At 38.5% G+C, this 15,947-nt stretch overlaps 1 protein-coding gene across 1 annotated transcript; it reads right to left on the reverse strand.

The window, feature by feature from the left end:
• Positions 1-11,666: 11,666 nt before the first annotated feature.
• On the reverse strand, positions 11,667-13,250 carry LOC107582171 (40S ribosomal protein S19-like). Its single transcript, XM_016267900.1, has 3 exons — positions 13,160-13,250; positions 11,988-12,064; positions 11,667-11,865 (listed from the first exon to the last, which is right to left on the reverse strand). Exons 1-3 carry the CDS (start codon positions 13,190-13,192, stop codon positions 11,682-11,684), a joined length of 294 nt encoding a protein of 97 aa, XP_016123386.1. The 5' UTR covers positions 13,193-13,250; the 3' UTR covers positions 11,667-11,681.
• Between the last annotated feature and the right edge of the window lie 2,697 nt (positions 13,251-15,947).

Raw genomic sequence — 15,947 nt, forward strand, 5'->3', positions numbered from 1 at the left:
TTGGAGCTTAAGGCGAATTCTGTGAAAAATTCCTCGACTTACTTTATTAAAGAGAAATAATAAAAGTTCCATGGAATGAATTAAGAGGTAATTATGGATGAGCCAAAGCATGACTTTTTACTTATAAAGCATATTAATGAGCCAGCCAGTGTGTGCATCAATAAGACACAAGGACCGCTGTCTGATCTGCAGGCACATCGAAACATATTTACACCTACAGTATAGCTGAAGTTCCTACAATTGCACACAACGAATAAACCAGTGCAGAATGCAGCAGAAACAAGAGCGCGTTTTTATGACTTTGAGCTCAGATTTCTTGTCTCTAGAGTCAAATGATGGCAGAGTTTGTCCACCTGTGCATCCATTAGCCTGTGCTTCTGTCTGTGTGTGTGTTAGCTTGTTCATATCGGGGCCCCATCTGTGTGCAGTGAGGCCTGTTTCAGTGCCAAACCCCACTGATGTCACCTCCCCTGAGTGGCCTCTTCCTTTGAGGAGACCCCCAAACCAGCACACACACAAACTTCTGCTCTTTATCGACCCAACCAGCGTGCTAATCCTTGCCTCTCTTTAGCCTAGTTTTCTTCTCACAATTTTATTTGCGTCCCCATTTCCTAAACCTAAGCTCCTTCCACATTCCGCCTCCTCATTCTGCTTATCCTCGTTTCTGCTTTCTCTGTCACTGGAAAGCCCTTTCTTTATCATTCCATCTCTGTCCATCTCACTCTCACCCTCTATTACTCATGATGATGGTCATTATCTTATTAGCCGCCGATGACGGTGCATTCAGGGAAGAGAACCTATGACACATGCTGGCATAAATGCCAGTTTAAGGCTGAGAATGAAGAGAGAGTGCTGGAAATCCCAGCCTGCAGCAGTCTGATCCCCCCTTACCGCCATGATTTAGCACTGTGATCTCTGCTGCCAAGCTCCCAGCATGCTCGCTCAGTGTGGCAGTGCAGCGGAATGCCCACGTGCTCCTTTAATCAACTTACCAGCTGATTCACTCACGTCTGCCTGCGGAAATAGATTGACTGGATTCAATCCAGAAAGAAAAGAAAAGATCGGCAAAAACATGACATTATTCAGGTTAAAAGGAAACTCTGTTCCGTTTTCAAGAGCCAAAGACAGCGTAATGTACGTTCACTGCAGTAATTTCTTGAAACGTGTTGAGACTTCATTTAGTGCTTAGGCACGAGAGCATAAATCAATAGGAATCATAATCAATATTCAGCATATGGTGAGGCGCAGTGTTCCAGGAGAGTGTGTGAGTGTGATTGTGAGTGTGTTCATCAGGCTCGGTTAGCTTGAGCTGCTTCTGTCCCTTTGATCAAGCAAGCGGGTCTGTCAGCCCCCCTACAATCTCTCTCACTCACTCACTCACTCACACAAATGCATTTCAAATGCTTTAGCTGGATTTACAGTTAAGTAAACATTAAAGGATGACGTTGGATGACGAATTATTAAAAGTTCATGTACATTGTGGTAATACAACCACAATGTGAAGCTAAGTCAAAGCTTGGGTGTGTATTAATTATCAATAATTCAACAGTCAGTTAATTCACTTAATAGACACACGCAAATAGACACATCTTGTGTGTAGAACTACTTTCTTACACCACTGATTTAGCATATTGTTTAGAAAAAACACAAACTGAGAGGGGGGGGTGCTTTCAATCTGAATGAGCATTCAGTCGATTGGAAAAATACTAATGATTGGAAAAGTCCAGCGTACGTCAGCAGAGAAAAGTCTGGCATTTTATAATATGAATGTTATGATATTATGATATTTTATTTAAAAACACGAAAAAAGCTATGCATGGATAAATCGTTAATAAAAGGATAAATACAATTTATAAAGTAAGTGAGATGATGTACATGCATTCGCACCTGCATATGTGAGGGGAAATACAGAGTTCTGACATGAAACTCTGTTGGTGCAGTCCGATAGGTCTAACTCAATCTGACGTAATGACATCATTATCACACGGCGCAGCAGATTGGTTCTCTCCTGTATTGGTAGCCAATGAGCTCGCTGCTCAACATTCAAATATATGACTAGATCTTGCCGTAGCAGTGCAGCTTGCTTCAGAAACACTCCACCTTCCCCAGCTCCACCTGTATCGGTCTGCTACGAGGTGATTCATGTATGCTATGGGGTTATTTCATGTATGCTATATTTTCAGCAGCAATATTTCTTACATGCTCACAGCATGTTGTGGATGTCTTGGCAGTAGCAAGTCTCGTTACTTGCTCTGCCGCAGCAGCAGCAGCAGTGTAGCAGATCTATTCCGCCAAGACCAAATACATTAACATTGACATGTACATTACCATGCCAATCCCTCCGAGAGTTGTCAAGACAGAACTGACTTCATACATCCAGATGAATCAGTTTAGGACCAGCTGATTAAAATTAACTGCAAAAATGTTTCAGAAAAAAACTTTTCTGTTATGTCCACCTTGAGGATCAAAATATTTTTTGGGGCCACTGTATATTTTTGCTGGTGTTTCTGAAATGGTGCAGCTCTTTGACACTTTACTTAATCATTTCAACACGTCTTCTCTTCACAACTACCAAACAATCTGACTCACAAACTTACTCACAACCTCAACATCATCAACAATAGATCTACTATTTCTACTATTCTGTCACAGTGAACACTGCTCACCACTTCCTGATAGAATAATGCTGTTTGATGCTCTAAGGTTATGAGGGATCTGACTCAGCATCTCTCACTTTTCCCGACAGAGATGACTTCACACTGCAGTCCACAGAACAAGCACTACCACTGGCAGGAATATAAGAGAAAGGGAGAAAATGCAAGAACAATCGATCAATTTATAAGTGGAAATAATAGATTTTCTCTGAGTGCTTTTCAAAAGCGTACAAACAAATACACTCTTTCTCTTTCTTTCCTCAGTTCTTTTACCCTTTCTTCTCTTTTACTCCTCTCTAACCCTCGTTCCCTCCTGTCTGTTTGCGCTTTTTTCTCCACATTGGGCTGATCCATTCTTCATCAGCATGCAAAGCAGTTGGGTTCCAGCTGTGAACAAGGGATTGAAATGGAAATAACGGAGAGCAAAAGAGCAGATTACTGTCCTCCAGCACACGTTTTGCCTCTTGGTTGGAGCAATTGGGGAGAAGGGTCAGAAGAAAAGGGGAAGGAAAGAAAGGGTAGCCTATTTAATTTAGGTCAGAACTGGACTACTTACGCTGGTACAATGCAGGGCACAATGCAAGTAGAAGGGCACTATTTGTGTACTTTAGCTGCACAGTGGAAGAGGTTAAAGAATGAACCGTATTAAAAGAATGGTCAGAATGGTAGTTTAAAGGTAACTGGAAGGTCTTGAAGTAGTATTAAAGCTAATAGAAGTAAGGAAATAGTGCACATATTTTGTGGCCTTAGGAAACTCTATCCAGACACGAGACACAGCTGTAACAGAAGCACCGGGGTTGTGATGAAAAATGAAAAAGAGGGTCATTCATAAATCAAAAGACAGAGAAGCACGACTCCCCATTACTGCAGAAGAGAAAAGCCTCAGGCAAACGCATAATGCAACACTAAATGTCTGTCTGTTATATTTGCGCACCCCTAAAGCAGGTTCAGGCCTTTCATCTACTTCTGAGTATGCAGATGACAATGTGAATGGGACAAAGTGAGAAACAAAGTTATAATCTCTAACCCAGTTTGCTCTGGAGAGAGCATATATTAAATCCACATATTACCACTCCTGTTCTGGAAGACATGTTTCCTAATTAACGTGTGAAATGAAAGTGAGGTGTCTGCTATATTACAAGTTTTAAAGTCTCTTCTGTCCCTTTGGAAAGACAACGTTAGGGTATGTGACACAGCCTGGCATACTAATGGATCTCAGAGCAATGACACAATGTCTCCTTTCTGGAACACCATCCCAAAATTTCACTGTCCTGACTTTGACTGTAGCATTAGCATTCCATGTGAGCTCTCTCCTGAGATTTCTCCTTCAAAAGCAAGGGGACAGTCAGTGTTCTGTATCCAGACAGTGGTCTCAATGTCCCACTGTGGCTCTGCACTACCTGATAGACAAGCTCTAAGACTGAAAGATCTCAGACCTGGTCTCTGTCTCTCTGTCTCTCTCTCTCTCTGTACTGATGCAGCTCAACTGCATGAACATGCTACCTACAGATTGTAAGAAATAACAGGAAATAGAATGAGAAAAGGAACAAAGATTGTCTTTTTTTTTTCATTGAAAAGACAATCACTGATGGCCACCAGCTTTTTGGAATGCTGGTGTTCCTTCCAAGCCTCTTACACTACAAAAGTCAAAAGTATGATTTCTCTTTACATATTGTAATTTATTCCTGTTATGGCAAAGTTGAACAGTGTCACATGATACTTCAGAAAACATACAAATATGCTGATTTGAATATTTATTATCATCAATGTTGAAAACAGTTGTTCTATTTTTGCACAAACCGCTATATACATGTGTGTGTGTGTGTGTGTGTGTGTTTTAGTATTCTTTCATACATAGAAAGTTCAAAAGAACAGCATTTATGTGAAAACGTGATTTTTTTTTTACATACAAGTCTGTCACTTTTGATTACTTTAATGCATCATTGATGAATAAAAGTATTAATTTCCAAAACACAGGATTTTATATGAATGAATGAATGGTGTCGAAAATTCTTCTCTGAAATTGCCAATTAAAAGTTACACATTTAATTAAAAGTAAAATTGTGAAGTTAAAGACTGCAATAGTATTTTATACATTGTAAAATGTACTATAATAATCTTTATTTAACTTACAACTTTGAAAGATGCAAACTACACCTGATTAATCAGTGAGACAGCAAGTATATCAGCAGGTAAAGTATGAATAAAATTAGAGGTAGGTGTAAGAATGAGTTATAGTTACATCAATGTTGAAAACAGTTGTTCTATTTTTGCACAAACCGCTATATACATGTGTGTGTGTGTGTGTGTGTGTGTTTTAGTATTCTTTCATACATAGAAAGTTCAAAAGAACAGCATTTATGTGAAAACGTGATTTTTTTTTTTACGTACAAGTCTGTCACTTTTGATTACTTTAATGCATCATTGATGAATAAAAGTATTAATTTCCAAAACACAGGATTTTATATGAATGAATGAATGGTGTCGAAAATTCTTCTCTGAAATTGCCAATTAAAAGTTACACATTTAATTAAAAGTAAAATTGTGAAGTTAAAGACTGCAATAGTATTTTATACATTGTAAAATGTACTATAATAATCTTTATTTAACTTACAACTTTGAAAGATGCAAACTACACCTGATTAATCAGTGAGACAGCAAGTATATCAGCAGGTAAAGTATGAATAAAATTAGAGGTAGGTGTAAGAATGAGTTATAGTTACATTCCTACATTTTGGAAATTCATCTCCAGAGGCATCACCAAGATGGCCATCAAATGAATTGAATTGCCTTAATTTTTTTGTTGCAGTAGTAGTAGTAGTAATTTTAGTAGTAATTTATTGTGTCAGTTGCAAAATCTACTGACAAAGCTTGTCAAATGGATAAGGCACAGTCTCTTGTTTTAAATAAATCAAAACATTTGCATGTGTAAGTTGTATGTGTAAGTTTATAAACTACCCCTAGAAGGGCCAAATGTCATTTAAAAACCTGCATCGGTCAACCACTACAATAATACAGTTTTCTCGAGTTGGAATGGGGGGGGGGGGGGGGGGTGTGATCAGTGAGAGCAGAATGAATGTGTCTATACTGTAACTTTTGATGAATCTAATGCACTCTTGCTGAATAAAAGTATTAATTTCTCTGCGTCTAGGAGACGTCGAGCAGGAAAGGTTGGTGTGTGGGCGGCGGTGAGCCATCAGATCGAGAATGTGGCCTGCACACATACTTCATGTACAAACCCTCAGCACTGCATCCACCCAATTATCAGGCACTCCTACTTTACAGCAGCATGCCTGAACTCTGAAGGGGCACGAAGGGGGAAAAAAATGGGAGAACTTTGCCCCAAGTCAAAGAAATGTGTTTTCAACACATTGCTAAAGCTGGATAAGAACTATCACACCATCAGCACTGACCATTACAGCATCCATAAATAATCCATTCCTATCTTTCTAGAGAGTTCATCCGCTCTAATAATCCTAACTCATGCGTGTCTGTTCTGGCTGCTCTCACCAACTGCAGGGAGCTGGACTGTCATACGAGACTTAATAAATAACTGCAGGTATGCGCATGGCTTATGTTCACATTTCTCCGGACACTGTTCGAGTAAATATTTAATACCGGGATGTTGCAAAATTCATATTCCTGCACAGAGGAGTGGGATGTTGGATGTGCATTGGCTGCACAAGTGAATGGGAGAGGAATGGGCTGATAGGAGTAAATGAGAGCAGAACTCTGGGTCAGACGCTGTTAAGATAAGACCACACATATTCGGGAGGGATCAGAGCAGCTGAGAGCTTACAGTGAACAGTGATTTGAGTTGAAAGAGAGGTGAAGTGCTGGTAGCCACTGAGGGGGGCCGGCACAGGTGAGAGAAATACGACGGAAATAGGAGAACTGTCTGGTTATCGGTTTGTGTGATTAGATCAGAAAAACTTGTTTAAGAGCAAAGACAGAGACGGATCCTACAAACCCCAAACAAGCTTGCGTGTGACTGTTGGGTATATGGGTGGGCGGGAACAGATTATCCCTCAGAATGTAGATGTTTCTGATAACAGCACGTTGCAAGAACACATACTGGGTGTCACTTCACACCTTAATATATAGAATTCACTTTGTATAGGATTTATCTAGATGTTTACATAGTTATCTCATTCAGCCTCACCTTTATGAATGTGTGTCTGTTTTCTGTCTCGGGAGTTTTCAAACTTCATGCCAAGGATCCGCCAAAACGATAATCTCTTTCAAGGCATCCACTTGCTGAAACAAAGAAAGGTATATATTTATATGTATTGAGACCCATGTGTGAGACAAACAGTACGGTCTCACAAAGGCAACATTTATGCAAAATTAAGTACATTTCATTTGTATTGTCTGGATTTATATTATGCCAAAACAAAAGAAACTTTTCCTGAAAAGTTGCTTCACTTGCACTATAGCCATAATAACACTATGCACTATAACTCTTTTTTTTCTTTTTGCTGTGAAAGTTCATCATATTTTTCAATATAATCTCTTTAAAACAGAACAGTGAATTGCACACACTATAGAAGTAAATTGCAGTTTTACGGTTTCAGGTATATGATTTACTGCTCGCTTGATGTCACACGGTTATGTGCATGCACTCTACAGTCATTCATACCTCCAGATTAAGGACTCAGCTGACAGAGAAAGCTGATGATCAGTGTCAATATACCAACAAAGCCGGTATGGATTGGTTTGGTTTTGTCAACTTGAAACTGACCCTTTAACCCCAAGTTTGTTCAGCTAGCCTCATGGTTCAGGCCCCAGAGGAAATGCTATAGTATTGAAAGTGTTTACATAATGAGTTTTGTGAGTGTTTCTATTCAATTCGTTTGCTTTCTTTCTACAATAAGACATTCAACACCACCAACAACTGCTGTTTGCTTGAGCTAACGGACGGTAAAATTAGATTAGCAATGGTTAAGACAGAGGAAAACAATATTTACCCACACTTCAGCAGTGTGTGAAATGGAAGAGCTCTGTGTGAATGGATTTAGGATGGCTCATACTCAAAACCAAACAAAAACTTTGTTTAACAGGAACATTCGATTACATCTTAATTTAATAGGGTGACCATATTTTAGTTTTTCAAAAAGAGGACAGTAGGGGGCGGGGACAGAGGCGGGGCTTCACCTAACAGTATACGTAGCAAGTTTTTTTTTGTTTGCTCATTTTGTTTTTATAATAAATAAAAATGAATACAAATAGAAAGAATAGAAAAAAATAGGTAATGCTAGTGTTAGAGAGTCATTTTTAATTAAAAATAAAACATGTCAATAGAACAGAAAAAGAATAGATAATGCAAGTGTTAGGTCATTATTTATAATAAATAAAAAGAAAATAAGTAGAAAGAATAGAGAATGCTAGTGTTAGAGGCTCTTCTTTCTTTATAAATAAAACAAGTAGTTAGAATAGAAATAGAATAGAGAGTGCAAATGTTAGAGGGTCAAGTTTTTTAATAAAAAATTAAGATAAAATTAGAAGTAGCATAGAGTGCTAGGGTCAACTAAAGATGAAAGAGATGTGTTTTCAGCCGTTTCTTGAAAATATTAAGGACTGCTTGGATTGAGTTGGGCAGGTCATTCCACCAGGAGGGAACAGTTAATGTAGAAGTCCATGAACTTTTTATTATAGGCTAGGTAGAATGCAAAATGTTACAATATAAGCATTTCAGTCAAATGTCATTTATGCAATATTTCAAACCTTTAACCCATTTGGGAAAATCAACCCGTGGCAACAGTTTAAAATTAGCCCAATTCTGTGGAAAAAACAGATCTGACTTGGCAACCCTACATCCAACAAGAGCTGCAGGAGTCTGATTTGCCTGATCACATGTCGAGACTCGAGAATAAGGAGAGATGGCTGACAAGCCCATGCTGGAGTATTGCTGCTCAACAGATCCAGGTTATTTTTGAGGAAACAGCGCGCGGTCCAGAAATCCTTCAAATCAACCCATCTGCTGTGAAAAATGATGGAGCCCCGCACATGATTACGTTTTCCCACCATTAAACAGGCATGACATAGCCTATTACTAGAGATCAATACAACTTATTTATCTAATGTCATAATTGCAGTAATTATAGTTTTAATATCTTATATTCACCCACAGGTTCCATTATGAAAACAATGCACTGAAAAAGTTAAACGTAACGTAAAGGCAGCAGGGGCTCAGAGTCGACGTCTGCGGCATCGTTGGAGGCCTAGCTGCGTTCAGACAGTAGCGAGTGAACAAACAGCAACACCTTCTCAGCCAGCATTCTTGACATTCTCCTCGATCACTCAAAGACATGTTTATCTTTCTCTCCTGCTTCCAAATTGCAGGGTAGAGACAGAGAGAGGGAGGGCTTCAGGTGCTCCAGAACAGCTGGCGAGTTGAAGAGAGAGAGAGAGAGAGAGAGAGAGAGAGAGAGAGAGGGAGGAAAAACGTTAAATATCGTTAGTTATGCGATGACTGATTGTGAAGAAGGGAGATTCTGTGTACACACGGTCATAGATAAACTGGTGTGGCTGCATTGTGGAGACCGAGAATAGCACAGCTTTGTTTCCCAGGGAACATCTGAACACACAGTGTCAAGCAAACACAGTGCAGTAAACACAAAACAGCACTCAAATACAAAGCAAACGTGGAACATCCTCACTGCAGTGACACCGGCGCGCGAACAAACGTGTATCATTTTCTGTTTTGAAGGTATGTCATTTATAATATAACAAATGTTCTACTTGCACCGCAGTAAACAAACAAACAAAACGAACATATACACACACACACACATTCTTGATACAGCTCAACAGCGTTATTCATACAAATCTTGATCTTTGCTGCCCTCTGGTGTTTAACCGTAGTAGGGTGTCAATGATTGGCTTCTGGACAACTGTCAGATCAGCAGTCTTCCCCATGATTGTGTAGCTTAGTGAACCAAACTGAGATTTTCTCTTTTACCACCTGCATTATTATGGTGGTTGTCAGTATGTTAAAGGTACAAAACTGATTTTAATAGCAGTGTGAATTGTTGAATTTACTGGTTTACATTCAAATGTTCTTGTTTGTAAATTACAGTTTTATACTGTAAAATGTAGTTTTTGGCCATAAATGTGTTTACAGTTTTTCTGTATTTTTTACAAAATTATTCTGGCAACCACAGCTGCCAAATTATTTTGTAAAAACTACAGTATTTTTTAAAAAGTGTATGTGTGTGTGTGTATATATATATATACACACACACACACCGATATATAGTATTTCAGTCTGGCGAGTAAACAAAAACATATACTAGCCGATGGCGATTCAATTGCCAAGGTGTCCATAGAGGGTTGACTGTATGAAATCAGTTCGTGGTGCAATGTATTTGTTTTGTCCTATCGTATCTATCATATGTTGTTGCCTTATTAAAAAATATGCTATACATTTAAAATAAATGTATTTCAATTTTATAGTATATACTTATATAAATATATTCATTAATGTTTTTAATTAATGGACTTTATAATAATACAAATAGCAGTGTGTAACATTTTGCCATATTTAGTGCAACACTTTTTTGTTCCCCACAAAATATTGTTTTTTCACTAAATGTTTGAATTTCTAAAATTATTGTGCACTGATTTTTCTAGAATAACTTTTGCTGCCGAATTATCCACTAACCTAGTTTATGATACATTTTTGTCAGATTATAAATATACATAGGTCTATATTTTTTCATGTTTATTTTCTTTTTATCATTTATAACTATTTATATTGATACTCGAATCAGGATTTTTAGACATTTATTCAGGGCCTGAATTTCTTTTTGAAAATGGGGGGGGAATTGCCCTCTTAGGTGTCTCTTGAGAGGGGAAGCAGCTTTCAAACAGGAGTCCACTACTGATCTGTGGCTGATTATCACAAACACAACATTTATCCATTATTTTGATTTCAAATCCAAACATTGTCACTGAAAATGCTTTTTCAACATTGTGATTCTTGCTTGCAGCACAGCAATAGACTCAGTGTAGAAACGATCTCTGCACTGCTGCAGACGCTCCGCTACTGGAACGCACTGACGGACCGTAACAGTGTGCAGTGAATGCTTTATTAATCCGTTAACATGAGCGCAGAAAAAATATGCAACGCAAACGGAGTGTGTGTGAACTTGGCATTATGTGTGCGCTGCCAGTGTGCATGAGTGCACGGTCTCCAGGAGAACGGTTAAACACTGGCAAGAATTTTAAAAAAATGAAATTTATAAACTTTATTGACGATGTGACTCTGCCTCGACTGTGCAAGTAGCAATTCCTGTGTCAACTGTGCAGCTCGCTTATATACAGACGCGATGTGTGGTGATTTGAAGCCAATTGCGTATTTTGAGAGAGAAAGAGCGCGCACGGTGATTCACTCAAGCTGTTTGTGAAATTACATCTCACACAAGGTTTTCAAATGACTTTATAAGATATTTAATGAAAAAATATGAAGGCGAATACCTCACCTTCAGTATTATAACTATTTCACCCGCGCCTGACAGAGACTGAGACGGTGCCGCTGCATGTCGTGCCAAACCTCTCACGGCAGCGTCATCAGCTTGAGATCGGTTTTTTGAGAGCTGCCTTTTTTAGAGACCGCCGATCGATCATCCCAACATGATTATCGGCCGATAGTGATTGGTAGCCGATCAATCGGAGCACCCCTACTTTAAAATGTACAATTTTCTTCCGGGGGGCTTCCCGGACCTCCCTAGACGACCTGAGGTCCACCCACCACTGTCTCACAAAATCCTGTGGGAAACACTGAAATATTTGCAAGATAATTCAATTTTATGCAACAAAACTGGGACCTATTCCATAGAGACCTGGCACAGAAATACTGACTGTATTCCATAAAGAAATACTGAATACAAATATTATCACTAGCTTCTTGACAGATGCACATAATTACACTTGATTTCCTGATATAAATATATTGCACACACCCAGCAGAAAGCATAAGTACGGTGCATGACTCAAGTTAACAGATGCACAGCCAGCATCCTAGTTCTACAGTATGAGTGGTTCTGCTTGGATGAATTTGCACAAAGTGCAATGCATGAAAGTCTTAGTTTCATGCACATCACACTCACCAGCTCTGATGTAAAACCAGTTCTCATCGCAGGGAGCCAGCTCTTTATGCTTGGCCAGCTTAACAATGTCAACCCAGTCTGGCACCTTTAGCTTCCCCGACCTGTCAAAACACCAGGGTACAAAATGAGCTTCAGTACACACAGCCAAAACTACTTAATTAAGGTGTCACAAGCTTATAAAAATAAGGATATAATTATTGAACACAAAGACAGTTTAACTGACTTCTTGAGGAAGGCTGCCAGCGCGCGGACAAACTCCTGCTGGTTGACGTCTTTCACGGTTACACCACCGCCTGGCATCTGAAAACCATAATCAATTTTTAATTAAAGTCAGTTATTTTACAGTTCTTTCTAACAACAGAAAGTCACACATAAAACGTTTAGCTAGCTAACATGAATAAGTTATATTTGAGGAAGCCTAGAGGCAGCGTAAAATACACAAAACAAGTCCAAATATTAACCGTTTTTTTGCGTAATTTGATGTTCAGAGGCATCGTATTAGCAACGCGGCTAACGACCGCGTTTATTCTGACGCGGAAAAACACACCATACCACCAAATTCTAGTGACCAACAACAGACTATAAGACTAGCGTTTTAGATCATGCAACGATTTATTGTAATTACTACTAATAACGCCTATTTTTGCAACAACGTAAAGTGACACATGTCGAGAGTACAGCAGGCCTCAGTGCGGCTGCATGGGCGCTGCCATTGAACGCCGGGAATTCATAGCATGCGATCTCATTTTTAATAGTCAAAAAACTGCATTTCTGTATCCTTTTATTGACAGTCTGGCGTTAGTAGGAGTACTGATACATAATACAGTTATTTTACAGTTCTTTCTAACAACAGAAAGTCACACATAAAACGTTTAGCTAGCTAACATGAATAAGTTATATTTGAGGAAGCCTAGAGGCAGCGTAAAATACACAAAACAAGTCCAAATATTAACCGTTTTTTGCGTAATTTGATGTTCAGAGGCATCGTATTAGCAACGCGGCTAACGACCGCGTTTATTCTGACGCGGAAAAACACACCATACCACCAAATTCTAGTGACCAACAACAGACTATAAGACTAGCGTTTTAGATCATGCAACGATTTATTGTAATTACTACTAATAACGCCTATTTTTGCAACAACGTAAAGTGACACATGTCGAGAGTACAGCAGGCCTCAGTGCGGCTGCATGGGCGCTGCCATTGAACGCCGGGAATTCATAGCATGCGATCTCATTTTTAATAGTCAAAAAACTGCATTTCTGTATCCTTTTATTGACAGTCTGGCGTTAGTAGGAGTACTGATACATAATAAGTTGATGGTAGGAGCGAAATCGTGGCAAACTATTCTCATAAGGCACTTTATAACCTAGAAAGCTACGGAGTATGATTTACCTTGCTTGTGGACAGCAAAAAGAAGAGGGACATGCAGGGTTTCCTATGCGTGTTAACAGGGGCGAGTCGCGTTTGTTATCGCGAGATTTAAACGAGCTACAGCGAAGGAGTTCTGTTCAGCTTCACGAAGTATTATGCCAAATGTAAAAACTTTGCCAGAATGTTTTGTGAACAAAAATATAATAACTATTATGTAAATTTAACAGTTATGCAGTTTAGTATAATGTGTGTTCACTTAGGCACACATAAAACATTAAGCTTTGTTTTTCATTTAAGGAAGTTCAGACAAAGTAGCTACGTTTAAATAGACATTTGAGACAAATGACTAAAACATGTTTTTTAATCAATATAAATGGTCTATAACAGAGAGAGTAAATCACAGTGATGGCAAGTATGCCATTAGCCAGCAAAACAGTAGCAACTGTTTAAAGCAGGAGGACCCAAAGAAGAATTGTTAATATAGGCTATTATATAAAGAATCCTTCTTTATATAAGCACATAACTGTATATTGGTATAATTGGGTCCTTAACAACACACTCATGTTCGTATGAAGTGATACATTTGGCAAATGTGATCCACAATTGGCTAATATGTCCTAATATTGGCTAATATGAGTTAATTTTAGGTTGTGATTCAACTGAACTGTTCTTTGTGGATCAGTCATTGTGCTAAATCTTGTGGTTATGGATTAACACTTTGGCCACATGCACACTGCAAAGCTTTGGAAGTGAAGCGCATTGATGTTCAGCGTATAGTGAATAGATATAGTGATGATGGCTATAGCAACAAGAAACACAAGGGTTCCATAGTTCAGTTATTTTTGAACAAACTAAAGTTAGTGTTAGAGTGGTTTTCATTATCAAAATGAAAATACATGTGAGTGCATGTAAGTCTGTAATTTTTTCCCAGCTGTTTCTGAAGGAAGTTTCTCATTTCAGGTAGTGAGAGCTAAACAAATGCCTATGATTTTCAACAGACCAATTAAGGTTTGTTTTGTTTTTTTTATTGCTTTTTTTATGTGTATGATTTCATGCAGTGAGGTAGAAGCTTTTTCCACTATAAAGAACCGTATGTGGTTCCATGAATGTTCTTCATGGAACCATCAATGCCAATAAAGAACCATTATTAGTAGAAGAACCATTTTGGGTTTCACAGAGAATTTTTCAGGGAACAGTTCTTCAAATAAACAATTTTTGTGAAATGGTGAAATTTCTTGTGAAAACCATTTTTAATAATCTTAAGAAGCTTCTGTGCAATGGGTCATGGATTCTTCAGGGAACAATAAATGCCATAAATAACCATTATTTAAACCATACCATTATTTTTAATAATCATTCAAAATAACCACATATTAACCACATATAAACGTGTATATGACTTCCACACAACTTTTGCCACGTCTATTAGCTGCAGCCTGCATGCAGGTGGGACACTGATCAATTCACAGTATGCCCACCACTGCATCCATCACTTTAGACCATGGGTGCCCAATCCTGTTCCAGGAGATCTACCTCCCTGCAAAGTTCAGCTCCAACCCTGATCAAACACACAGGATTGGGCACCCCAGCTTTAGACCAAGGGTGTCTAATCCTGCTCCTGGAGGGCTGATGTCCTGCAGAGAATGACTTCAATACACCTTCCTGGAAGTTTAGTCAGTTAGTCTGCTATTAGCTGGTTCAGGTGTGCTTAATTAGGGATGTAGCTAAACTTTGCAGGACAGTGGCCCCCCAGGAACAGGTTTGAACACCCCTGATATAGCCCTCCATATGGACACTTTTCATATCTCCAGGGTTCTCAGAAACAGAAGACGTTATAGTCGGGTAAACTTGTAATGTAATTTTTGAGTTCCCATTTGCTTTAATAGCAAAAGACAAAATCCACAATAACATTTCTGTGACTTTCCAAAAGAGAGCAAAAAATAGAGATAGATTACATTCATCAGAAGAAAGATGTCACATTTTCTCTCGGTCACTTCCTCAGCTGTTGTTTTAGAAACAAACAGCAACCCATTTTCTTAATGTCAAGGTAAGAAAATACAAAGCATGGTGTTATAAATGTACGTTATTTTTTAAAGGATAATATAAAATAAAATAGACTTACTATGTTAATAACCATTGAAACATGTCATCAAAAGGCATATTGTGCTGGGGGTCAGGGACCCACATTTGATATTTAAACTGTTTAAAACACTGGTTAAATCAGTGCTCTTCAACCCTGCTCCTGGGTTCAACCCACTGTGCTGCAAAGTTTATTTTCAATCTGCCTGTGTATTTTCAAGTGATCCTGAAGAGCTTGATTAGCTGCTTTATAGGTGTGTTTGATTGGCTGAAACTAAACTCTACAGGACATTGGGTTCAAAGGAGCAGGATTTACGAACTCTGGGTTAAACTATTTATTTCTTCATCATGTGACTTTTTCTCATTTAGGGCCATGAATGTGCATGCAAACTTTTGACACATAAATGTGTTTCGGAAAGGCTGTATACATTTTGGTGACAACGACTGTGTTAGAGGTCAAACTGTCCCCCATTGGTTTCTATGCAATTTGCAGAAATCTACTGAAAAAAAGCAAAGAGTCAGGTAAAAAACCTTTACTGTAGCTTGTCAAAGACTAAAACATAAAATACATCAAAACTTAAGACATTTAAGACTTGAAGGTTATTCAAAGAATCTTCAATCACTTCAATTTTCTTTATTCACTTCATTCAGACTCTTCATTCAGTCCTCTGAATCTTCTATTTCTTCATCTATTTGAGTTTCACAGTCAAAAATCTGTAAAATTATGTTT

This window comes from Sinocyclocheilus grahami, unplaced genomic scaffold (assembly GCF_001515645.1).
Source record: "Sinocyclocheilus grahami isolate Dianchi unplaced genomic scaffold, SAMN03320097.WGS_v1.1 scaffold40.1, whole genome shotgun sequence".
In the NCBI taxonomy this organism is placed as follows: domain Eukaryota; kingdom Metazoa; phylum Chordata; class Actinopteri; order Cypriniformes; family Cyprinidae; genus Sinocyclocheilus; species Sinocyclocheilus grahami.